The 26,417-nt window shown below is 44.3% G+C and overlaps 1 protein-coding gene across 1 annotated transcript in view; it reads left to right on the plus strand.

The window, feature by feature from the left end:
- Positions 1–591: 591 nt before the first annotated feature.
- The window catches only part of LOC311581619 (uncharacterized protein), a 39,150-nt gene continuing 13,324 nt past the window's right edge, over positions 592–26,417 (plus strand). Inside the window, exons 1-3 of the mRNA XM_084754058.1 lie at positions 592–719; positions 6,075–6,221; positions 16,029–16,173. Coding sequence (XP_084610184.1) covers positions 714–719; positions 6,075–6,221; positions 16,029–16,173 — 298 coding nt within the window. The 5' untranslated portion in view covers positions 592–713. The remainder of the gene's footprint in view (positions 720–6,074; positions 6,222–16,028; positions 16,174–26,417) is intronic.

Here is a 26,417-nt window from a genome sequence, read left to right on the forward strand (position 1 = left end):
ACTAGCAGGAACAAATCCAGTTTCTGTTTATTTTTTTTCCATGTATCTTTCTACCCCTCTGATGGTACCTGGTGACCCCATTAATACAAACGCTCCAGCCAGAACAAAACTCAACAGGCCAGGGGTGAAATCTATAAAAGGGGAGACCCACTGAGTGTGGGAACATATGGTACCCACCACTGGCTTGATCTGGGTTCTGAAGCCCAGGTCCCTCGCTGGATGAAGGAAACTGAACACAAGGCCCCACACAGACACCTTTCGCAAACAGGCCTGTTTACAGAATGCCTTCCCCTAGCCTGCAGCCTCTGCAGCACTTGCCTATCAAGGCATCTAGCCTTTGATGTCACTGCAGCATCAGTTACCCACATTTCCACAGGCCACACAAGCTGGTGAGGAAACATCCAGAAAGCACACAACGGACTTCTCTAGTTTGACTCCCACTAAGTCCAAGTGACACCTCCAGCAAAGTAGGTCTCTGGTTGCCCTGGAGTTGTGACTCATTGCACACCTCACAGGGGACACTTATGACATTTAACCACAACCAAGCATGGGTCGGTCATGTCCTATCTACTCCAAAGTGGCCATGCTCCTGACACGGGGCAGCTGTGAATGACGCATTGCTGCTGACTCCCATGTCTTCCACCACAGGGCACAGTCCCACAGACATCTTGTCTTGTATATCCTAAGTGAGACAGAGCACAGGATGGGGAGAGATGAGAGTGAGGAGGAGGGAGGGAAGAGGGAGAGGAGGAGAAGAAGAGAGGAGAGGCAGAGCAGAGAGGAGGGAAAGGAGGGGGAGGAAAAGAGGGATGGAGAAGGAAAGGGGGAGGAGAGCACTACAGAGATGGGAGTTGGGCAGCCTAGGGAAAGCAGGAGTTCATTCCGACCCTCTCAAGTCTACGATGGTACCCAAACAGCATCTCAAAGCAGTAGAGATGTCCTGGTGAGAGGAAGCAAAGCAGACTCTGAATCCTGCTGTAATACTCCCATCCTTAGAGCCTGCTCAGATGGTCTGGCTGAATCAGGCCCATACTCCAACCTCTCCCAGAACACTTCTACCCTCTCCAATGAGACCTTCATGGCAAAGTCCAGCTTCCCTTAAGCACACACACTGGCTGCCTCCAGAGAGACTGCCCATGGCTGTTAAAGGCCTCCCACATTAGAGAGGGGGCATCTGCAGACTGCTCATCTGTAGGCACCACAGAACAGCTAGAGGTCAGGATATGGGGATTCATTCTCAATGGCTGCTGAGGACCCCAGGAACAGACTTCCTGGTAGTGGCACCCAGCAAAGCAGTATCGAGCGATATAGATGTTCTACCAGCACAGACTTGTATGTTTGTGTGTATGTATACCAGCATACATGTGTGCCCCTGTGTGTGGGGGTGAGAGGTCAACTTTGGGTGCTACCTCTTCTTAGCAGTCTCCTGGTTTTTGAGACAGGGCCTCTTATTGGCCTGGCTCACCCCTATTAGGCTAGACTGGCTGGATGGCTGGATGGCATGGTCAATTTTTTCCCATGAGTGCTAGGAATCAAACACAGGTCCTCATGCTTGCCAGCAACCAATTTTACTGCTTAGAACCTTCTGCTCTGTCCTATTCCCACTGTCTTGTCTTCTCAATGGTGGGGGCTGAGCCCAGAGCCTTGCTCATGTTGAACAAGTGCTTTTCTCCTGAACTGCAACCCCAGCACCATCCATGAAGATTCTGAGGTGAATTCTCTCTTTGTCTTTGAGACAGGGTCTCAGTCTGTAGCCCGGGCTGGCCTCATATATGCACTGTTTCTCAGGCTCACTCTCACCCAGGGCCCTCCTCAGTCCTAGGAGAGGTTCCTTTAGTCTCTGGATTACCCCTGGTCCTGGTGTCCTTGGGGCCTGTGCAGCACTTGACTGGGTTGGTCTCAGGCTAGCTCTGTGTCCAAGCCCCCTGGTGCTGGACTGGTGGTTGTCCCAGGCTTGCTTTTTTTTCAAAAGGGAATGTTAGGCTACTAATCCTTTAGATGTTCACAGGTCAGAACGCTGAGTGTAGACACGGCCTCCCTTCTCTCTGCCACCTATTGATGCACATGTGACACAGCGGCCATACCTGCAGTCACACAGCGGCCACACCTGCAAGTCCGCCCAGGGGTAGTCACTTATTTATTTTTTTGTTGTGTGTGTTTTTGTGGTATAGTGTGCACAGAGGAGGACATTTGGCGTCCCCTTCTGTTGATTTCTGTCTTAGTGCCTGAGACAGGACCATCACTGACTTTACTAGTCTCATTGGCCAGTGAGCTCCCAGGATCTACCCTTCCTTGGCCCTCAATTGTTGGGGTCACAGACACACATAGTTATGCCCACTTTTTTGTGGGTACTGGGAATTCACACTCAGGTCCTCAGGCTCACATAGCAAGCTATCGTATCCACTGACCTATCTCCACAGATTCTGCTCTTTTGTTTTAAAGAAAAAACAACAAAATCTGCACACACCCTCTGTGTGTGTGTGTGTGTGTGTTTCTCTGTCTGTGTCTCTGTCTCTGTGTGTGTGTTTCTCTCTCTCTCTCTCTCTCTCTCTCTCTCTCTCTCTCTCTCTCTCTCTCGTAAAGAAAAGCATACAGTACAGTTTAGAATTAGCCGCCCAGAGTTTCAACAACGTGTGAAGGTAATACCTGGGTATCCTGAAGGTAATACCTGGGTATCCTGAGGGTAATAGTGGGGTATCTCATGCTCCCCAGCAGCTTCCTCCTGTTACCTGTCAGACATACACACTTACTGAAGTTTCACTTGTTCTAAAGCAAAAAGGTAAAAACCCACATTCTAGGGAGAGGCAAAAGGCTATGCCTTGATTAAGGTGGATCAGATCAGAACCGGAGACGCCATGCAAGCAAAGGCGGCTTGTTTTATTCTTGTCACTGCTGGGGAACAACGGCAGTTGGAGATGCCGTCCGCGCCCTGACTCCTTTACTGTCTCTATTCAGAGCTCTCGTTTACCGAATAACAACAGTTCAATGGATTCAGCTGCCCTTGTTCCACTTCTCTTTGTGCACAGGGTCCTTGTCTGTGAGTCCTCTGCAGGATGTTACTTTCCCTGTGCTTTTTAAAGAGTTTCGCTCCAGAGATGTCCTGCTGTAGGCCACGTGCGCCCAATTTCCCCAGATCACATGTCTCCTTCTGGATGGATGCAAAGTCCAATTTATTCATTACCATGCTATGATTCTTTTTAATGATCTCTTTGGTGATGCGCAGAAAAACTGAGTGTCCCGTTGTCCAACGATGGAGTCGAGGTGCTTAGAACAGTGACGGTTCCTGTCTGTCTTGTTCCGTTTCTCTCTGGAACAGGGGGCCTGGCTTCCTTTCCCCCACTTACTAAGCTGTTCAACTTGTCGGTGAGAGTTGAAAAGTGGTGCTGTTTAGCATGTAAATAAACCAACACTTTCTCCCAGCAAATGGTTCTGTCTAGCATTATACGCCAGGAACTCTTTTCTGCACAATGAGGAATTCAATTCCTGTACTCCCCTCTCCAATTCTTTTATGGAGAGAGAGGTGATCAGGCAATTATGGAAGTCCTTTTTGCTTTACATTTTCCCCGATTGCACCCGGATTTTGCGATGCTCCTCACAGACAGCATGTCCATTGTTAAATCACAGTCCTATGGAGTTTTATGAATTAATCCACTTCCTGGAGCCCAGCGTTTAATAAGCGATGTAAATGAAGGCTGTGGCTCTGAGATCTATTTAAAGAGCTGCGCTCACACTCCACCATTCTGGCCAGATGAGTGGGTGCATGCTTCTGCATTTTTATTTGAGCCCCACTGAAGCTGGTCATTATAGTGTGAATGGCGCAGCGCAGCTAGGCTGAGCTTTGAAGGCCCCTTGTGCATCCGCCCATGTGATGATTGGCATTGGCTAGAACTCGGCGCAATGTTACACTATTTTAATTCTTTCCCAGGCAGTGTTATCTTTGATCACTTCCTATTCACTGGGAGAAACTCCATACAATTGCCATCCCACATCATGTCGTGGGGATGGTGCCAAAGCCCCCTGGAATTTAGCTGTTCAAGGCAATTTCCCCACCCTTGGGCTGCTCGTTAAAGGGATGCGGCTTCGAACTTTAATGAATAAGGTAGACTGAAAATTCCACTTTTCTTTCAAAGAGACTCTGGTTTCCTTTCTTCTTTCTTTTTTAAAAAGTGTTTTCTGCTGCTGATTTCTTTGTTTAACCGGAATTGATCCTCTCCCTGGCACAGTCGTGGCTGCGGTTCAACATGCTAAGCGGTGCCTGGCCACAATCCCTCTTTGTAATCCAAGTGTATAATTTTATCAAAGAATGCCATAAAAAATATTTGGATTTTCACTCAGAGAAAGGACACTGCTGCTGATGTGTGCTATAGCTACCATCTTGTTCTTCCTCAGATGCTGTCCTGTTTGAGCAAACGCCGAAGCGGTGTTGTTTTTACCCTGTGGCTAGCGAGCCCTTGAAGCTCACTAAAAAGTTGAGCAAGAGAGAGTCAAGTGGGGGGAAAATGGCAGGGGGCGACCACTGTTTAGGAAAGCGCCTCCTTTTCAAAACACAGCCAGGAAAAGCTCGGCCAAATTTGAACTTATTTCCCTCTTTAAAGGCGGGCATTAGCTGGACCGATGGCGCAGTTGGCAAAGTGCTGGCTGTCTAGTCAGGGGGCCTGAGTCCAGCTCCTGGGTAAAAATCCAGGCTCATCTCAACATCTCTAGTTCCAGCCCTGTGGAAGCAGAGTCAGTCCAGCCTGGAAGGCTCTGGGAGTCTGCTGTCTTCTTTTTTGTTTGGATTGGGGTTTTGTTGGTTTGTTTGTTTTTGTCAACTTGACACAAACTAGAGTCATTTGGGAAGAGAAAACCTCACTTGGGAGAAAATGCTTCCATTGCCCTGGCATGTAGACAAGTCTGTGGGGGGTGTCATTTTCTTGATGCAGAAGGGCCCAGCCCTGGGCAGGTGGTCCTGGGGTGTATAAGAAAAGCAGGCTGAAGAGATTGGAAAGATGGCTCAACAGCTGCAAACATAAGCTGCTCTTGCAGAGGACTAGGGTTTGATTCCTGCTACCCACAATCATCTATCCCTCCAGCCCCGGGGCATCAGGTGCCTTCCTCTGGCCTCCTCGGGCGCAGTATGCACATGCTACACAGACTCATCTGCAGGCTCAGTATCCATATATATTTAAGTAGTGAAAACCGAGCAGCACACAAAGCAGGCTGAGTTGGCCATGGAGAGCAAGCCAGCATCCAGCACCTGCCTTTCTCCGCGTCAGTGCCTGCCTCCAAGTTCCTGCTTGAACTCCCGCCCCAACTCCCCTTCAGAATAGACTGGAAGATGGAAGCTGAAAAAAAAAAACCACTTTCTTCCCCAAGATGCTTTGGTCATGGGGTTTATCATGGCAAGAGAAAGCAAACTAAGACAGTGAAAGACTTGTCTTTAAAAATTCAGTGGAGAGCCATTGAGAAAGATACCCAGCACTGACTCTGGCTTCCAAAGGCACGACTGCACATGTGCTCACGTTCCTGAGCACACATTAATATCCTTCCACCTTCAGAAAGAAGGAGGGAGGGAAGGAGGGAGGGAGGGAGGGAGGGAGGGAGGGAGGGAGGGAGGAAAGCAGGCAGGCAGGCTTAAATTCTCTTTGTTCTTTTTTAACTACTTCAAATAAGTCTAACATTTTCTTTTTGCAGCGTAGTGAATCCAGGGCAGAAAAACGGCACTCAAGGCGTGGGATACGGGTGGGGGGGGGGGATGCTAAGTGGCATTCTGGAAGGTCTGAGTCACACCTGGAGTTAGTGTGTCCCCAGCATGGGAGGAAAAGAATATGCTTCACGCTCGGCCTTGGAGATCTTTGCTTAATTCACACAGCGAAGGCCAGAGGCCCAGCTCCTGACAGAGCCAGGCCAGAGATCGTGGAGCGGCATCAGTTAGAAATGAGGAGTAAACGACAGGAAGATAACGAGGGGTCGGGAGAGGAACACGGTGCTAACTTGTGCTCACTCTGCACAGGATGTGCTTCTAGTAAAATCATTCACTGTTATCTGAAACTCGAATTTAGTTGGGCATCCTGCATTTTATCTGAAAACCACAGACCTGGGATGAGGAGGAGGAGGAGGAGGAGGAAGAGGATGAAAACGACAACAATGATGATAATGATGATGACAATGACGACGACGGCGACGACGATGATGATGATTTTGTCTTCAGGAGCAGAGTTCTGGTCCCACAACCACTTCCGGTGAGCTAGCACACTACACAAGTGGCAGAAGAACTAATGTGTTCAGGCACGCCATCTATGCCTGAACTATTCCTTATCCATATTTAAAGCTAACCTTCGTCACAATCCCAGGAAGGCGGACAACAACCATCTCACTTCCAAATGAAAACGAGACTCAAAGCCATTATCTGATTTTTCATCTGATGCAACAGAGAGATAAGCAATTCCAAATTTCCAGGTCCCAGACCTGCGGTTTTTCACCCCACCACAGTGACCCATGTCGTCCCACAGCTGCCGCCCGGCTCTTCGCTGCACAAAGCGCTTATTCCTACTCTTTCTGTGCCATGTTTCCTACCCAACTGGCCACTTCCTATCCAGAGCTATTTATTCACCGCCCCTCTCCCTGGCTGGCTAATGCCTTCATCAGCCCTCCGGGAGAGGACAAAGGGAACCGATTGTGATGGTTTCCCTCCCTCAGGCCTTTTTTCTTAATCCTGCATTTGAAAGTTCCCTCTGAGTGAATTGACATTCAGCTGAAAACTGAGTGTTCCTGTGACCCTGAACTTGCTTGGCTCCTGAATCCAGTCAGTGACTCCACCACCACCACCACGCCTTTCTGTTCTTGGTGTACACAGTTTGACTTTGCCGGTCATACAGACTGTGGCATTGAGGGAAGAACCTTAAGAATTTTACATTTATTTCTGGCTTTTAATTGCTATTTTCCTTGATGGTTTAACAAAAAACCACTAAGGAGAAATGTGAGGATCAGAATGGAGGGCTGGGGGCAGGGGATGGCTCAGGTGGTGCAAGCTGTCACCTTACAAGCATGAGGACATGAGTTCATCACCCCCAAAGCATCTAAAAAAGAGCCAGGCATGGTGGTACATCTTGTTATACCAGAACAGAGAGATAGAGACAGGCAGATGCCTAGGGTTCACTGGATAACTAGTCCAGCCTATGGAAAGTTCCAGGCCAGTGAAAGACCATGTCATAAAAACAAAGTGGATGACATCTGAGGAATGAGAGCTGAAGTTGTCCTCTGGGCTCTACCAGGGGACAGGAGGTAGGGAGAGAGAGAGAGAGATGTTTTGCTTTCTTTTGACAGATTACTATAAACTCTTTCAAGATCCTTTCATATATCTTTATCAATACATGTAGTTTAGCAAATTTACAAAACCATGAATACCTTTCTTCATTTAATTATTGCTCTGCTTTCTTATTAATATCCATAGACTTACCGTCTTACTTTTTGATGGTCATATAATACTCCATTACATATATGGATATACCACAAGGTATTGACTTAACGGCCTTAATATGCTTTGGGACATTCTCTACAGTTTTCTAATTAAAGCCGACACTCCAGCTTTCTAGAGAGTAGATTCTGGAACATGCAGGCCAGAGTGTGTACCTTGCATATGTGAGGGTGAATGCGAATGACTCTCCATAAGGATTTTGCCTTTGCCTTCCCATCATTTCTTTTTAACTTTATCTTGGAAATTGTCATCTTTTATTATGTCTTACAGAAGACATGAATTTTTTCTCTGTCTCTTGTGTGCAACAAGGATTCTCCTCCTGACTTATCCTTTATCTTTTCACTTTAATTATGATATTTTTATTGTGCAAAATTGTTAAATTGTAAGGGAGTCTGATAATCCAGTTTAGGATAATTTTAGTATAATCCTGCCCTTCTAGAAATGCCTTCGGTATACCAAGATTATATGTCACCCATATCCTTTTTTAGTGCTATCAAGGCTTTAGACTTTTATATTTCAATTTTGAAGTGTCTACTACCCATTTCAATGTAAACACATCAGCAGAGTGCTAACTTCATATCTTCCAAATGGCTAGCCATCTGAGTTATCCATCACTTTTCCCTCGACTGCAAATGCCACTTTCATCGCATGTTTGATGTCTACGTATACTTAGGCCTATTTCTGCGCTGTGTGTTATGATTGCTTTGAATTTTCCCCTGGTCCTAAGCCAGGAGGACACTTATTAATTCTTGGTCCACTCTACCAGGATAGGAATCACGGGCAGAAGAGGAGAAGCTCTTCCACAGTTGGCAATCCTGAGCTTTTTGAGTGTCAAAGCCTTAGAGGCTGGACCCAGAGCGTTACAGCTCTAAACCATGTGTTCTGGTTTCATGTCTGTGTCAGTGATAAAAATGCCCTGACAAGAAGCAACCAGGGGACAAAAAGGGCTTATCTTTTTGGATTCAGGTTCTGCCTGGCATTACAGGAAAGTCACTGTGGCAGGAGCTTAAAGCAGGTAGTCCCACCAATATCCACAGCCCAGAACAGAGGGAAATGAATGCATGCATTCTCTCACTTACCTGTTGGTGCCCAGCTAGATTTCTTCACCCTGCACGGTTCAGGACCTCCTACCAAAGGAATGGTGCTGTCCATGCTGGCCTGGGTCTTCCCATATCAATTAACTTAATTAAGGCAGTCTCCCATGGGCCAACCCAACATGTGACTCTCTTCCAAGGTAAGTCTAAATTATGTCAAATTGACAAGCAAAGCTAATGACCACAGCCCAAGACATAAGAACCTATTTCTTCAGTCTTTAAAAGCCAATGACTTATGGCTATGGGCAATCAACTTGGAGGATAATTGCTCTGGGCTTTAGCAACCAGTGGCCCCAGCACTTGGCAGCTTTTGAAATCCCTGGCTTCTGCGACACTGAAACAGTGGCAGCCAATTGCAGCAGGCAGCACCTCTAGCATTACAATTCTTGTTCGGACCTCACGCGTCAGGACGCTGCACCACGGACAGTAATCAGTGCTACAGCTGTTCAGCCTGGAGTACCTGAAACCCCTAGGCCTTTGGTAGTTCTTCAGAACTATTCCAGTGGCCACAGTTTCTCATCTTCAGCGCCTCACTCACTGTCTGTGCTGCACCTGCCCTCTGTTGTCCCTGCCCCTCTCTGGAACTCTTCAGCGACTCTCTCATTATCCCCACTGTTACTGCTGGGCTGGTTCCACTGAACGTCTGCCACTCTTTCTTTGCATTAGCAACTTGGCCTACTTGACCTCTGATAAATATCAAAGGCAGGCCTTTTAGTAGACTTACTGTTGCAACACCAGGGGGCGGCAGAGGCAGGGAGGGTATCCCCTGCTTGGTTTACAAAGTATGCCAAACAGCCTGCTTATATTGATGTAGAAAGAGGGTATGGCAAGAGTGTCTGCAGCAATCACGCCCGTCCCTCGTTCAAATAAAGGAACTCTGTTTGCAGCCATCACTGCACAGTCTTGCGTGCAAATGAAGGACCTCACACTAATTGTCACGTTCCTGCGTGCAAATGAAGGAGCGTGTTTGCAACACCGTAAGTCTTCTTTGAACAACCAAGGGGAATGTCCTCTGTTCTAATTTGCTTCTCTGTTATTGTGATAAACACCAGGACCAAAAGCAACTTGGGGAGAAAAGAGTTGATTACACCTTAAAGTTTAGTCAAGGAAGGGACCTGGAGATGGAAACTGAACCAGAGACCATGAAGAAATGCTGCTTACTGGCTTACTCCCTGGTTTCTGTTCGGCTATTTTCTTTATATAACCCAGGCCCACATGACCAGGTGTGGGCACAGCCCACAGTGAGCCAGGCCTTCCTCCATCAATCAGCAATCAAGACAAATGCCGTACATAGAGCCAGTCTCATGGAGGCCCTCTTCCCAAATGACTCTAGTTTGCATCTCTTGACAAAAGCTAACGGGTCCACTCCCCCTCTGACCTGTTTGGAAATGCTACAGGGTCTTCTAGAGTTCACCATGGCAAAAAGTCCAACACGAGCTGTTTTCACTGTTGCAGTTGAAGCTTCAGTAGCAAGCAGCTGCGGTTGCAGTGCAGCTTCCTCGTGGCCGCCATGGTTTCTGTATAAACTTCCCTTACAGCGTCTGGGGAGCATTCAAGACAGCTGGCCGTTGACTCATAATTCTTTACTCAAAGAGGATGGGATAGTAGAGGAGGATTTAGCAGCTCTGAGTTAAGGAACCAAGTCACCCCAGCCCCTAACAGCCTATTTATAAGAAAGTAAATGTTTAAAGGGGGTACTTACAACAAAGGCTTAGCATTAACTTTAATGGTATTTAATGGTGGTTTAGTAGCACTTGGCTCCTGACTCAGTGCTCCAGAGAGCAGTGCGTCTTTCTGATCCATCCCATTAAAGCAAGCTTCTGTTCCACAGATCTTGGCTCTCTATTGGGACATGCTGTTGTCACGTTATTATATCATCTTAGCATCACCTCAAACCTTTTCCTTTCTTTTCTTTAGGCAAACATTATACTGCTGAGCTATATCCCCAGCCAAACACTTTTTCATTGTTTTTTTATTTGGCTTTAATGAATATGCACACCATATTTTGACTATAAAATTAAATAACAGAAGATAATTGAGTAAAAAAATCCTAAGTTCTATTTACTATTCATGGCCATAATTCCTGCTAAATAATTTGAAGCGTTCCCTTCCAATCCTCAATGGATATGTTGATAAACTAAAAAAACAGGGCTATGCACAAATTTGCAAGATAAATGGGCTTATTCCTGTGTTGGGTGGACAGTCAACTAGAGCACGCCAGGAAAGCTGCTAAATGCTAAGCCAGGTCTACACTACATGGAAAGTAGCTGCTGACCCCAGCTGCCCCAGCTGTCCCTGTGACTTGTCCCTGCTGTCCCCTCAGGGTTTCCCCTGTGCCACTGGCATGGCATTTCTCCTTGCATCAGGTTCTGCATGGATATTCACCAATGACATTTGTGTGTGTGCCTTTCTGTCCTGTTTATGTCAGGATTATACCAGCTCCATAGAAAGATTTGAAAACTCCCTCCCCCCGCCCCCCCTCTCCCTTCCCCACCCCCCCGCCCGTGTGTGTGTGTGTGTGTGTGTGTGTGTGTGTGTGTATTCTCTGGGAAAAAAATCTAAGTGCCACAAGTCCTAAGTTCTTTTGGTAAAACTTGTTTATCAAGGCACCCAGGCCTCCGGGAAGAAGAACAGTGGCACGTGCAATCTTGACTGTTCTATTTATCATAGTCCAAAAGTTAAGTAAACAACAATAAAAAAAAGAAAACAACAATAATGTCTACTTTCAGGATCTTATTCATATGTTTACTGCATGGGCCCCACTGTTGTTGGGCTTCTTTGACTAAACCCCACCACCAACACTCACCATATTTTTCTTCCACAGACTGAGTTTAATTATGTTTTAGATTTGGAAAATTTAAGAGTCCCAACACAGTCTGTATCCACCACTCTCCAGCATTAGCATATTATATTGACTCAAACCAGTGCTAAAATGTTATTAGATAAAGGCTACAGTTTAGATTCCTTCCCTTTCTACCAAATGTCACCCCCTTTTTCTGTCCCAGGGAACCAAGAATCTTGCATTGCATTTACTGGTCATGTCTTCTTCTTCTTCTTCTTCTTCTTCTTCTTCTTCTTCTTCTTCTTCTTCTTCTTGTTTTGTTTGTTTGTTTGTTTGTTTTTTGAGACAAGGTTTCCCTGTGTAGCCTTGGCTGTCCTGGACTCGCTTTGCAGACCAGGCTGGCCTGGAATTCACATTGATCTGCCTGCCTCTGCCTCCCAAGTGCTGGGATTAAAGGTGTGGGCCACCATGGCCACCTATCTTCTTAAGTGCTCTTAACTGTAATGATTTCTCAGACTGTCTTGTTTGTGATAGCCTTGGCCGTTTTCATTTTAATCTGGTTAGTTGGTCTGTAGGTTTTATGAAACATGCTTTCAATCTACCACCTTGAACCTCTTTTGTAGCCTCAAATGGCCATGAACTTCTGATACTCTAGCCTTGACTTCCTGACTGCTGGGCTTACAGAGGTGAGCCATTCAGCTAGCCCTCGCTTCTGTTATGGTACTGGCGAGTGAGCCCCACGCCTGCTGCCATGCTCGTCAAGTGCTCTACAATTCTGCCCCATGTCTAGCCCCTGGCTTTGGCAGTTTTGAGAAGTGCTTCTCAGACACTTTTAAGGAATTTATCCGCCCTTCTTCATCGCAGAAGCAGGGTTGTTGCTAGACGGGGGACCACAGGTGGAAAGTCTACCGCATCATTTCAAGGGCATGTGCCTGCTGAGGTCTCTGATGTGAGGCCAACTCCTCCTCCCCTCTGGCGGACTTCGCATATAGAAGTCTCGACTTCTCCAGCACCACGTCTGCCTGCGTGCTGCCATGCTTCTCACCATGAAGATAAATGGCTGAACCCCTGAAACTGTAAGCCAGCCGCAATTAAATGTTGCGTGGCCATGGTGTTTCTTCACAGAAATACTACACTAACAAAAACAGGCACTATCTAGGTGGAGGAAGGACACCAACTAGATTAGATATAGCTGGAGGGAGGGAAGTGAGGGAGGGAAACATTGAGAACAAGTATAACAACACACACACACACACACACACACACACACACACACACACACACACACACATTCATTATATTTATCGGGTTTGTCTTCACACCTCCTACTTCAGGAATTTCCAACTTTATACTTGAGCCGAGAGATGAATAAATTAGCTCTTATTTTGTTATTCTTTCTTTTCTGATTTCTTGAGTTGAATGCTTAGCCTCCATATTAGTTACTTCTCTGTTACCGTGGTAAAAACACGTGACCGAGGCATTATAAGAGAACGGGTTTATTTGGGCTTCTAGAAGGATAAGAGTCTGTCACAGTGGAGAAGCATTGCAGCCGGCAAGGCAAGCAAAGTTCTGGAACTCGAAGCCGAGCCCTCCCATTTTGAGTCATCTGTAGGAAGCTAAGAAAGCAAACTTAAAATGCCATCCCCGGCAACACACTTCCTTCAGCAAGGTCACACCTCCTAAACCTCCCCAATCAGCCACCAAGGTGGGGATCACGTATTCAAATGCCCAGGCTATGAGGCACATGTCATTCAAACCACCACAACCATTTAATTTTAGTATTTATTGTGCTGTTATAAATGTGCTTCAGATAGTAAGTGCTCTCTCTCTCTCTCTCTCTCTCTCTCTCTCTCTCTCTCTCTCTCAATATTATTTTGGCTCCATGTCAGGAACGTTGATGGACTGTACTTGGTTTCTGTCCATTTCTAAAATCTCTATAATTTACATTGCTCTCTTTTTAAGCTTTATTATCTAGAACAGTGTTTTTAAACATCCAAAATATTAATGTCTAGCTTAACATAGCTGTAGTCAGAGAAGGTAATAGCCATGATTTCTATCTTTACAAACTGAAAATTCTTTGTGGCACAATTTGTGAACATGTTTTAACATATTGCATGGGTTTGAGCATAACTACTATTTTATGTATATTAAACATATACTCCCCCTCTCTTGATACATATATATATACATATATATATATATCACATTATGTTATGTTATTTAAATATTTGTGTCATTATTTGTCTGTCACAATTTTTGTTAATATTGCTCTTATTTTTTTCTAGGAGTTTTTGCATTGCGTTATATAATTATAAACATTTATAACTTATTTATTTAATAGATTATTTCTCTAAGAAGCTTAACTATCCTCATTTCACATATTATGTTTCCTTCTGATCTAACTATGACTTAGCTCCATGCTTTCTTCATGTTAAGATTGGCTTGCTCTTATGATTTAGTTTGTAGCAAGAACTCACACTAGGCTATTTCTCATTACCCTTAAAGACTAAGAAGCATGTTGTAAGTTTAAGTATTATTTTCACAAATGTGTTCTTAGTTATTTTCAATTTGTGACTATTGTGAGTGGAAATTTTCTTCTATTATACTTTCTAATTAGTTATTATGTTTGTAGTAAATTCACTTTGAGTACTGTTTTCTGTGTGCTGAACACACTTTTATAGCCAGCCACATTATCACAATATATGTTTAGTAAGATTTTTCAATTCACTCATTTACTGTCATAGTTAGTCTGTGTCAACTTGGCACAAACCTAGATACATCTAGAAAAGACGGCCTCAATTAAGGAGCTACTTCCATTCCTGGCTCCAAGGTTCTGCATGGAGTTCTTGCCTTGGCTTCTTTTGACACTGGCTGAAAGCTTTAAGATGAAATAAACCCTGTCTCCCCAAGTTGCTTTTGATAGCAATGCTTATCACGCAACATAAAATCAATTAGAACAGATACTGTGTCAGTCAGGATAATTTGACTTCTCTTTCCCTTTAATTTTCACATTTGTTTTTCTTGTCGTGTTGCATTGGCTAGCAGTGAAGTAAGCAGTTAAGACTGCCCATAGGGGCTTCTTTGCTTTAGCTTGTAGTTTTTTTTTTTTAATGAGTGCAATGCACTAATCTGTCAAGGAAACAAAGAAACTTCTCCAGTGAGAAATGTGTCTTATTGAGAATAACCCAAAACAAAGGCAGCAAGGATTCACACAAAAGTTCACTTTTCCCATGATCAAGAAAGTTGATATGTCTTTATTCTATGCGTGACTTAAAAGCCTCTCGTACCTGCGATTCTCCTGACTTTCCCTTATGGTTATAAGAAAACCACAGTCATACATCTGTCCATTCTTTTATCAGGGATGCCACATCCCACCTCATCCCTACCCCATCCCGCACACTTGTCCCCTTGGCAAGGGAGACTGGGAATGGGACCAGTTGCTTTTCGTCTGTGTTTTAGCTTGAGTTGTGCAAAACATCTCGAATTCTCTTAACTCCGTTTGGTTACTTTTCTATTCTTATTTCTAATTTTACATTTTTTTTCCTGCTTTCTCACATTTCGTGATCAGTCTAACAAGTATTGATGTGGGTTTCTTTATTTCCTCTTTTTAAAACCAGACCTCGATTTGATTCTGCCATGTTTTTGTTTGCTACTCCACTCAGTGCTGCCTGCGTCCTTCTTGACTCGTTACTTTTTCTGTTTGTGGTTATTTGTTGCTATTTGTGTTAGTTATTTTCTGCTTAGCTGAATTTTTTAATGATTAATAGTGAGACACTTAAAAACTGCATTTTTCTTTGAGAGCTTTAGGATACAGTCTGGGCTGCTTTTGTTATTTTTATTATTAGCTACTGTGCATTTATGGGTTTGATAACACACACACACTCTCTCTCTCTTCCCCTCCCTCCCTCTCTCCCTCCCTCCCTCCCTCCCTCCGTCCCTCTCTCCCTCCCCCTCCTCTGCTGTCAGAGCGTCAGAGTAGACTAGGAGATGTGTGGTTACCACGGATGAAGATAAAGCTGTGCTTACCTTCCTTTGCTGTTACTTTTGATTTTATTGCCATGTGTTGTTTAAAAGAAAAATGAACCTTTAACGTTTTCTTAGACTTTGCTTGGCTTCTATTTGTTACTCGGTTTTTACAAGAAAACAAATGGACAGATCCAGCAGAATTTTTCGTCTTTTGTTTTGTTTTTTGCCTACTTCCTTATTTGTGTTTAGTTTACAGAAGCTATTAGTGCCTAAGAAAAGGGTGTCTTATTCTTTAGTTTTAAGGGTTTATCCCTTTTCTGCATTTTTATTCTTTATTTTAATGTTAAATTTTTTTTGTCAAATAAAATATGCTAAATGTATTATTTCTCTGTGGATTTCCCAGCTCAATGGATCTCCTGGAATTTATCTGATACTGGTTTCATAAATATGGCTTCTTTTCATGTGTTGGAAATGTCTCTAACCCTAAGATTAAATAAATTCAAGAGGCATGGGGGCACAGCACAATGACATGAACTACAATAAGAATTCTTAGAGGAACCCAGGATTACACAAAGCCATTGCCACCTTGCGTAAGAAATGTCTATAAGGACATTTACCCTGACACCACCCTTGTAATGGATGCTTAGAGCCAAGCATTGCTATTCCAAAGCCATGTAAAGAACCTCCCAAGTGTTACATGAGAGACCCTTGTCTTCTTTTGTCTACGCAGATTCGCTTAGGAGCCATCAGAGCAGCCGTTCTTCAGATTTTCACCCTCCTTGCTCACTCATCAGTAAGAAAGCTCTCCTTGGGATCTCTACCACAGAGGTTGACTGTAGCTTTCCCTGTCCTAGTTTCTAATTCTGTGCTTCAAGGCAAGTAGCTGGATTTAATTTCTAATCCCTTATATGAGTTATCTTTTAAAATAGAACTTAACTTTTTTGACCTCTTCATTTATATATAAAATAGTCATGTTTCATCTCAATTTTATAATCTTATTTCATATTTTTTGGGTTAGTTTTTTTTTTTTTAATCTTCCTTGGAATTTTCTTGTTTCTTTTTCATTTCAATACAACTTTGAATGTTCTGCTTCTTGATTTTCCCCAGGGGCAAATAGAAAGTATCTACTCTGTTTTAGTTCTACCTAATGGCCATCATTGCAACATTAAATAGTGAACTGAAATCCCTACTTGCCAGTCAGGAGGAGAACCACCTGAGGATACTTACAATGCCTTTATTCAGATTATTTTTATTTTTCATACCTTAATTTATATTTATATGTTCTAGTTTCCTTTAACTAGTATATGTTATATATATGTATATACAGATATACATATATTCCCAGACCTTTATTACTTTTTAAATTTTGAGACTATAGTTTGATTACATCATTTCTCCCTTCCTTTTCTTCCCTATAAACTCTCCCTTTTTCTTTCAAATTCTTGGTCTCTTTTTTTCATTAATTACATATATAAACATTTATACATAGAAATAGATATGGCTATGTAAAAAGAAAACAAGATTCTTGGCATATATACACACATATAGAGAAGGGGGAGAGACAGAGACAGAGACAGAGAGATAGAGAGAGGGAGAGAGAGAGAGACAGAGACAGAGAGACAGAAAGAGAGAGAGAGGCCAAGATTAAGCTGGGTGTGTTTACATATTCTTATATACACACCCTGCTTAATCTGTGTAATGTTACTTATCCATATATTTTTCAGGGTTGGCTGTTTGGTATTAGTCAACCACCTGGTGTGCTCTTCCCTGGGAAGGCTCTTGCTCCTCCTCTCAGCTCTGCTTAGCTGTGGTATCTGTGGAGGCCTGGGCTGCACGTGCGCCTTTCTCCTGGTCCACTTCGAGTGCTCATTGGCGTCATCCTTCTCCTGCTCACACTCGGGTGTAGACAATCACGTTGTCTAGACCTGACAGCCGTAGCTTGTGACACTCAGAGAAGACACAGTCTCACAGCAGAGTCCCTGTTCTCCCGGCTCCTCTAACCCTTCAGCCCTCTCCTGCAACGCCCTGAGCCTTCGGGTGAGGTTAATATGTTAATATGGTTTTATTTTATTTTTTAATCAGGCATTTATCTTCTCTTTGTGACAAGTTCGTTTTTCTTCCTTTGTAGCTAACTTTAAAAAAATAACTCTATTCAGCTATTCTCTGCTTTTGGTGGATGAATTTATATTTAAGGCAGTTACTGGTAGGAAAGGACTTGTTTTGTTTTGTTTTTTAAAGATTTATATTATTTTTAATTGTGTATATCTAGTAGGTGGTGTGGGAAATTCAATGGAGGTGCCCAAAGAGGCCAGGGGAGTCAGATTCTACACCCTATAATTGCAAGTGTAGATGGTTGTGACCCACCTGATGTGGGTGCTGGGAACCAAATTCAGGTCTACAAGGGCAGCAAGTGCTCTTAACAGCTCTGCAGCCCACCAGTTCTATTATTTTAAATTTATTAACCTTGTCATGAGAATTTTCTAGATTTTGCACATACACTCATATTCAGTCTTTACTAATGCAACTACCAGTGGTGTAGCTTTACTGTTTAGATTAACTTTCTCAACACATTAAGCACTGATTCTTTCAATGGTTTTCCTACTTAAACAGCCTTTCCTGTCCCACATCAGATGGGAATGCATCTCTTTAGTCCTTGCCCATTTGTGACTGTTTTTGTGCTGTCATTATATATAAGTGACCATTTGGCTACATGTAAGAAGCCTGTATTAAATATGTCCCCTTCAGCTAGATTCTGAGGCTGGTTTAATTTTTCTCAGAGACTTATCCAGTCTTCTAAGCATGAAGTATTTCTTGTTTCACTTTTTTCAAGAATTTCAAGTGTGGGTGAATGTGGGTGTGTCTGTCTGACTGTCCATCTGTCTGTCCGTCTGTCAGTCAGTCTCTCTCTCTCTCTCTCTCTCTCTCTCTCTCTCTCTGTGTGTGTGTGTGTGTGTATGTGTGTGTGTGTGTGTCTGTCTGTCTATCTGTCTATCTGTCCCTACAGAGGCCAGAAGAGGGCATCAGGTCCCCTGAGGTTGGGGTTATGGGCAGTTGTGAGCAGTCTGATGTGGGTGCTGAGAACCAAACTCTATTTATTTGCAAGAAAGAACAGCCAATACTTTTAACCACTGAGCCATCTCTCCAATCCCCTCTATATCTCTCCAGTTTGGTGGATTTCCCAAGATACTGAAGAAGAGTTATAGGAACATAGACAAAGAAAATATAAATGAGCTCTCTGACACAGTGGCTTCCATTTGGAGAAGAAAGGTGGGAAGACACAGGGGTGGGTTTCTAAACAGGACCGATATAGGAAAGAGGAAAACCCAAGGGCCCTAAAAATATTCAAGACACTATTGTTTTACCAGATCCCTAGTCTACAGGCCAGCCCCATGCCAAATGGATAGAGCTTTTCTTTTCTTTTTCTTTTTCTTTTTCTTTATGGTTTGGTCTTCTGTCTTTTCAGGTTATTTAATTCTTTGTCCATCCTTGTCAGGGGATGAGCTTGGAAATCCCCAAGGGGAACACTAACATCCTTGTTAGATCATGACTTTCTGATGTCAATCTGTATTAGTTATTTTTCTATTGCTGTGATAAAACACCATGGCCAACACAACTCATGAAAAAAAAAAGTATTTATTTGGACTACTTATTCCAGAACATTAGAGTCCATGATGGCGGAGCACAAGCATGACAGTTGAACTCTCATCTGTCTAACAGCAAGCAGTAGTCAAAGAATGCACTGGTGATTATAGGAGGTTTAGAAACCTTAAAGACTGCCCTGCCCCGACATACTTTCTTCAGATAGGCCACGCCTCCTAATCCTTCCCAACTGGGACCCAAGTATCTAAACAGATAGGCCCATGGGTCCATTCTTATTCATGGCACCACATGAGCTTGGTTTCACTGAATTGGATAAGGAAGACGTGAGGGTTTTCACAAATATTCACATTGATTGTACTTTTCTTTTTCCTTTGTCAGTGAGCTCTCTGCTCAGGGCCTTGGTGATTTGTGTTTCAGTTGCTGTCATCTTCTCTCTTCATCCATTGTCATGCTCCTCATCTTTCGTTTCTTTCTTTCTGCATCTTGTTTACTCCTCTCTAATTTCTTCCTTCTGTCTTAGGACTTTATTTTTCTGCAAAGCCAATGCTTCTTGTTTATAATAGACTGATGATACATTCTGCCATGGGGTTTATTTTGCCTCCTCTTTTCTCCCTTAATTCTGCATATCCATGATCGTATCATTTGTGCTTTGTTGCCCCACTGTTGCTCTTAAGCTTTGTGGGAATTTTGACTGGTTAATTTCCTTGAGAATGTGACTACTTATGATGATGCTCTTGCTAAGTGGAGACCAGAAAAGCATCTTCTGCACGGGGTCTGGGAACAGAGATGCTCCTAATGCCTATAACCTATAGGATCCTTCCACATTCTCTAGGATCTCTCCTTTCCTAGTTCTTCTTACTTAACAGATAGAGGAATGTAAACCTCAATTTTAGTCCTATAGTAAAGAAAAACATTTGATTTTAGGTTAAATTTGTCCAATATATACACATGACTCAGGATGAATGGCCAGTCCTCTACTCAAAGCCTTCAAGAATCAATTATGCCATCTGTTCCGATAAGTTTATTTCATTGATTTCCATTGTTGTGCTAAATTCAAGCCTCAGAATGAACCAAGTAGAGAACAATCACTAAATTGTGGTGACATCCACAAAAATAAGTTGTGGAGTCTAGCCCTGTCTTTGCTCAAAGCAAACAATTTTCGGCTAGTTAGAGTAAGTGGCAGACTGGAATTCAAATCCAAGTTTCCTTTCTCAGTCAAAGGACAAAGAAGCTCAGAGCAATTTCTCTGTCCTCACTGACTTGTTGAGTGTTTGTGCTGTCCTCTCCTAGTGAGTGTAATAAGGAAGGGGCAGTAAAGCAGTTAGCCATGGACATTTTTCTCCTGTATGGATGTTATGTAGCAATATCCTCCAAACAGAAATATTTCCATCTCGGAGAGAGGCTTTTTGAGACCCTGAAAGTAAACTTTGAAGTTTCAGGAAGTCACTGAAAATTACAAAATTCACATCCCTCCTCCAAGACAGTAAGGGCTGCAGAGGAGACTCTCTGACCTGCCAGGTTACGTGTAAGTCATCACTCATGTTGGGTGGACTTTTTTGGTGATACAAAAAAAAATGTCCTTGGTCCTGTAACTTCTTACCCATACTCCCCTAAGTATGCCTAATACACTCATTTATTCATCAAGCTGGGCTTTTATAGAACTCTTTCTTTGATCTATAACTAATGCTCTATCTGGAGCAAGTAGGCATCTCTCCAGGAAAAGTCACACAGCACTGAAAGATTGGGGGGAAAACCTTGGAAAGCATCTGGAACACCATCATTTTGAGGCTGTGGCAACGTGATTGCAGCCTGGGAGTGATACACAGGACACAAAACTTGCAACAGTGAGGCAGGATGCAGACTGACCAAGAAAGTGGCCTCACATTTCATCAAGGAGAGCAGATGCTAACCATCATTTTGGCTATATACAAAGCCGATCCAGGTGGACATGCGGAAAGGCAGCCATGACCTTCTAGCCGTGTCCCCTTATTGGGGCATAGCCATCTTAATGAGACCTGCTGGGATTTCCCACACGAGACCCTTTGCAAGTTTGGGTTCTTGCCATCCCCTCATAAGAGAGGGTGGGAAGGTCATCAGACTCACCAGCGCTTCCTCCCTGTGTGAGAACCTGCGCCAGCTGCATGTGGTGCCTGAAGGAGCTAGAATACACACAGGAGGCTGAAGGTTGGCTCAAAGGGAAATGCCATCTATGAAGCTGTGATAACGTCATCATCGTCTAAATGTCATCATCACTCATGCTGCCATGAGAGTTTTCAATGATGCAATGGTTTCAGGATCACCCTCATGCTCCTGGGAAACCTCTCTCCCAATAAACTCGTCAATAGCCCAAACTAGATGTGGGAGCAATCATTCTTTTATCACTGTGGGTGCCCCATCTGGAGTGAGTAGATTTTTTTGTTCCAATCTTCAGCCCCCTCCTCCAGGAGGTCCTATAATTCAAAGGACCTTTCTGATAAGCACCCTGAAACCCCTATTTATGTTCCAGTGTCTAGGTAGCAAAAACAGAAATGTAACCTTCTTACTTTCTAGAAAATTCTGAATTTGGAAAACCACATGCCTCCTTTATCAGATAGAGACCTCAGAGATCATCCCATCTTACCCCAAACCAAATGTCCCCGAAGCCTCTTCACAAAAGCTTAAGACGGGTTCAAAAGGACTCTCATGTCTGTTTTCAAACTGTGTCAGAAAAGCAGATTAAAGGTTTCATTCTGGAAAAAAAAATGGGGATGAATGTTGAAACATAAATTATGGTGCTACTAATAAACACACATATTTGTGCTAAATAACTAGAAAATTACTTGAGCATTAATTCCGTTTACATATGTTCGTGCAGATCTGTCTCCCCGAAGCGTGCATGTCTTTGGGCTTTGAAACATTTAATCACTTAGTAAGAACCTCTCGATGGGATTGCGTCTCATTCATTGTCTTCATTGATTTTCCACACAGGAGAATCCTTGTGGTATAGAAGCTGACTGCTGGCATGAAAGAACTCTATCTTACTGGTGCAGAAGAAAAGCTCCCGGTGTTTTTCCTTCTTCTTTTTCTTCTTCTTCTTCCTTCTTTTTAAAGGGCAACCTATTTTCTTCAGATCACCAGCAGGGCCAGAGAGCCCACATTCCATCTATCAGTGGGCTTCTCCTGATACGTGGGGTAGAGTGTGTGTCATTCAAACAAATACACAGATGAGCCCTTGGCTTTCAAGCTTAGCTCTCCTCTAGAGCAGGGCAGGCACCCAAGATCCCTGTGATGGGGCTTACTGACAACCCAACAGGGTCTAGAATCACCAAGGAGACAAATCTCCCTGGGTGTGTCTATGAGGGAGCTTCTACATTTGAGTATACCTATCTTGAATGCTTTGTGTTAGGGTCAGGGACTGGATAAAGAGGAAAAGGCAAAGGCAAGTTGAACATCAGCATTCATTGACCGTGGCTTCCTGACTGATGATGTAATATGGCCAGCTGCTTCCAGCCCCTGTTGCCGTGTCTATCTCACCATGATGAACTGCACCCTCAAAGGGAGAGCCCAAACAGACCCTTCCTTCATTAAATTGCTTTTGTCAGAACAAGAAAGATAACTAGTAAACTCCGAAGGCACACATGGGTCCAGGCGGGCACATGGATCCCTGCTCCAATAGGCTCTTGATCCATACAGAAAGACCCCCTTTCTGAAGACAGTGCGCAGAACACCCTAGAGTTCAGTTTATCAAAACAGACATGCCATCTTCCTGAGTCTGTTCTTAAGGAAATAGCCATATTGATGATAAAGCTGTCATTTACAGTTCAGACCCTGAGGCCCTCTGTCTATCTTCTTCAGAACTGATTCACCACGGGTGGGCTTTGGACTGCGTAGGAAACCTCTGTCCTTGTCACTTAATGGTCAGAGAGGGAATTTTACGTGCTTTATCCACCTGTCTCCATTCTGTAGAAAAAGATGCTGAACACTGGTAGCTTAGGTGACCTCATAGTCACATGGTGATGGTCATCACCGATGGAGACAGGACACAAAGTCTTGCTCGGATAGTCTCCAAACACATGTGCCACTGTGAAACCACCTGGCTTCCGGCCACTTTAACTGCTGTCTGTCTCACATGGAGACAGTGCTTGCCACCTCTGTCCCAGTGTGCTGGCTAGGTTTATATGAACTTGATACAAGCTATAGTCATCTGAGAGGAGGGTTGGAAAAAATGCCTCCAAAAAGATTGAGCTGTGAGCCAGCCTGTAGGGGAATTTTCTTAATTAATGATTGACAGGGGAAAATGCAGCCCATTGTGGGTAGTGCTGCCTCTGGGATGGTGGTCCTGGCTTCTATAAGAAGGCAGGCGGAGCAAGCCAGTAAGCAGCCCCAGTCCATGGCTCTGCATCAACTCCTGTCTCCAAGTTCCTACCCTGCCCTATTTGAGTTTCTCTCCTAGTGGAAGTATTATCCCACCCAATAAGCCCTTCCCTCTCCAATTTGCTTTTTGGTCACAGTGTTTCCTTACAGCAATAGTAACCCTAACTAAGACAAGTCGGGACAAGGACTGTATGTGGGCTATCGTCACAACAGACCTGACATTGTTGTTTTGGGGAGGACTGTGGATGAATTTTGGATCACTATGCAATAAAAGCCATTGAGTGTTCAGTGCCTGGTGAGCTGTTCTGTGGGAACTTGGAAGAAGAGACTGTTGAGGGCAGCGCAGAAGATGGAGGCCTGGCTTGTGACATTTCAGAGGGATGTTTAAAGACCCTATCATGGTCACTTGTTATTCTGAATTAAGATCCTGTGGTTCTGGTTGGCTGGGATGAAGAATCAGCTGCGGTTGACAAGGTACCTGAACTAATAAAGTGAAAACTTTGCTGTGTTGGGCTACTGAACGCTGGTCAGCTGGAGCTGAGAAATTAGCAGCGATTAAGAAAAGATCAGCATCACTGAGGTGAAATCTTCTGGGAAGTGTTTCCCCAGAGTCAGCACAAGAGAAGCTGTGTGTCAGAGGCGGCCAAGGTTGGACCTGATGTTGGCAGCAGAACTTGGTAATGTGACAGTCATCTGGGTGGCATTGGTTTTCAAGGAGAGATGCTGACGCTTGGCACTGTGAGAGTCCACGAGAGGGCATTGGTGCAGGTGCAGTCTCTGCGGCAATGAAAGGCCCAGGACTGAAGGGGTCATGCAGAAAATGAGAAGGCTTGGCACCATGTAGAGAGCCTATGGGAGGCGATTGGTGAAAGTGCATCCCAGCTGCAACAGAAGACCCAGGCATTTTGGAGACGCCTGTACCATGGCATGAGCACCGAGAACAACAGCAGCAGCAGTGGAGTTGAGCCAGCCGGAGCCTAGAAGACAGGCTGCGTCTGCTGCAGAGGGCAGAGGAGCCCAGAAAGTCATTAATGCCCGTACAATGAATGCTCCAGGAGTCTAGCTAAAGCCCCTGAAGCAGAGCACCAAAAATCCCAACACAAGTAACAAGCGCTAAAGGCCTTCATCCCTTCTTACCTGCAAGCCTGATATTTTCTAGGAATCTCAGAAACCAGAAACCTCACCTACAGGGAAAGGGGGAGTCCTGCGCCCCTGCAGCTCCATGGCTCCTGGTTCTGATCAGATTTAATCCTATTGAAGGCACCTCTGGAGCCTATAATCTCACTTGTCAAAAATGAAGAAAAATAAAAAGTGGCTTCATAACCCTTAGAGGTGTCGCCAGAGAGCCAAGCAAATGGTACCCATGTCTACTTCAAAACTACCTGTTTCTGATTCCCCTTTGAGAGAGAGACATACACACACACACACACACACACACACACACACACACACACACACACACACGCTCTTGACCAGGCCCTATTCTTCTTTTATCTTTCTTATTTTAACAAACTTTAACTCTGCTTTGCACTCTCTTAACCTGAAATTCTTTCCCATGCTTGCTGCTGGAACAAGTAACCCAGAGAGGAGGCCAGACAGCCAGAGGCCACGGAGCTCCCCAAGGACACTGCAGCTGACCACATGCCAGACCTGTTTGGGGCCTTTCCAAGCCTGACTCAAAAGGCTAACTTGAGAAGGAATCAGAAAGAGTGCTGCAAGGAAGTGCGGGGCAAATCCTGTGCCCGGTACCTATGACTGCTTTACAAAACAGCCTGTGGGGTGGGGAAGGGCCTCACGGAGTACTCAGAGTCCCTCACATTCTGAGGCTGGCCTGGCTCTGACATCTAGCCTAGCTTATTTTCTTAAAAAGGCACAGCCAGTTTCCCAGCAAGCCAAACTTAAAAGTTGTTCTGGCTGGGCAGTGGTTGGTGCACTCCTTAATCCCAGCACTCGGGAGGCAGAGGCAGACGGATTGCTGTGAGTTTGAGGCCAGCCTGGTCTACAAAGTGAGTCCAGGACAGCCAGGGCTACACAGGGAAACCTTGTCTCAAAAAACTAAAAGAAGAAAAAAAATTTGTTCTGAAACTGTGACAAAATGAGACTAAGCACTTCCTAATTTTGACAGGCCATGCTACAAAATTTGTTAGGGTCGGAACCCAGGCCTTGATACCTAACAAGCAAGGCTGAACTATTCATCCTCGTCAAGCCGTGAAAGCAACAAGGAATAGTGAAAAACAGAGGAAGGAGGTTTGGTCAGCGTGGCTGCCTTGGGAAGAGGAACAAATATCCAGTGACGATGCCTGCTCTCCAGGCTATGTTTGGGGTTCTGACATGAGGTTGGGGTTTAAATAGAGATTAAGAAGTTGATAGGGTGGAGAGTGGGCTCTGACTTTCACACGAACTCTGGTGCCCCATATTTGACCACATCCCCTGGATGGGGAGGCCCGGCGGTACTCAGAGGAAGGATAGCAGGCTACCAAAAAGATATTTGATACCCTATGAGCATATACAGGGGGAGGAGCTCCCCTCAGTCACAGTCATAGGGGAGGGGAATAAGGGAAGAACGGGAGGATACAAGGGATGGGATAACAATTGAGATGTAATATGAATAAATTAATAAAATATATTTTTTTAAAAAGGAAAAGAAAAAAAAAAAAGAAGTTGATATGACTGAGCAATCCTGGCCTGGACGTGGTCCTGACTCTTACTGACCTGTCATTGTCCTGGCTCCATCACCTCCTCCAAAATAGTCTAACAATTGTCAGAACCCAGTGACTTCCTTTTTCTGGAGACAAGTTCCTCCTCTGACTGATATAGACTTAACCTTTTCCTTCTCCTAGGGTTAGATTACTGGGGAAACTTCAATTCCTTGGGGTTCTTGTTTCATTAGTCTGCTAGCGAGAGAGTGAGCGACCCTGGTGTCTATAGACCTTCATTCCTGCGAGGGCGGCCGTAGTTAGAGACTAAACAAAGCCACTATGCCACTCACGCCAAGCAGCCCTCAAACCAGCCATGAGTGACAGTTGCTTCTTCACCAGGGATGGCTTTTTGCCTCCCTGTGAGTAAAGTGCTAAGAGCTGTGGACATCCATAAGTAGGAAGACTGGTGGAGATAAGGATTGGCAAGCCTTTGGCCAGAGATTTGCTACAGTTATCCTTAGAGGGGA

The sequence above is a fragment of the Acomys minous genome (assembly GCF_964271855.1).
Source record: "Acomys minous genome assembly, chromosome: 2".
In the NCBI taxonomy this organism is placed as follows: domain Eukaryota; kingdom Metazoa; phylum Chordata; class Mammalia; order Rodentia; family Muridae; genus Acomys; species Acomys minous.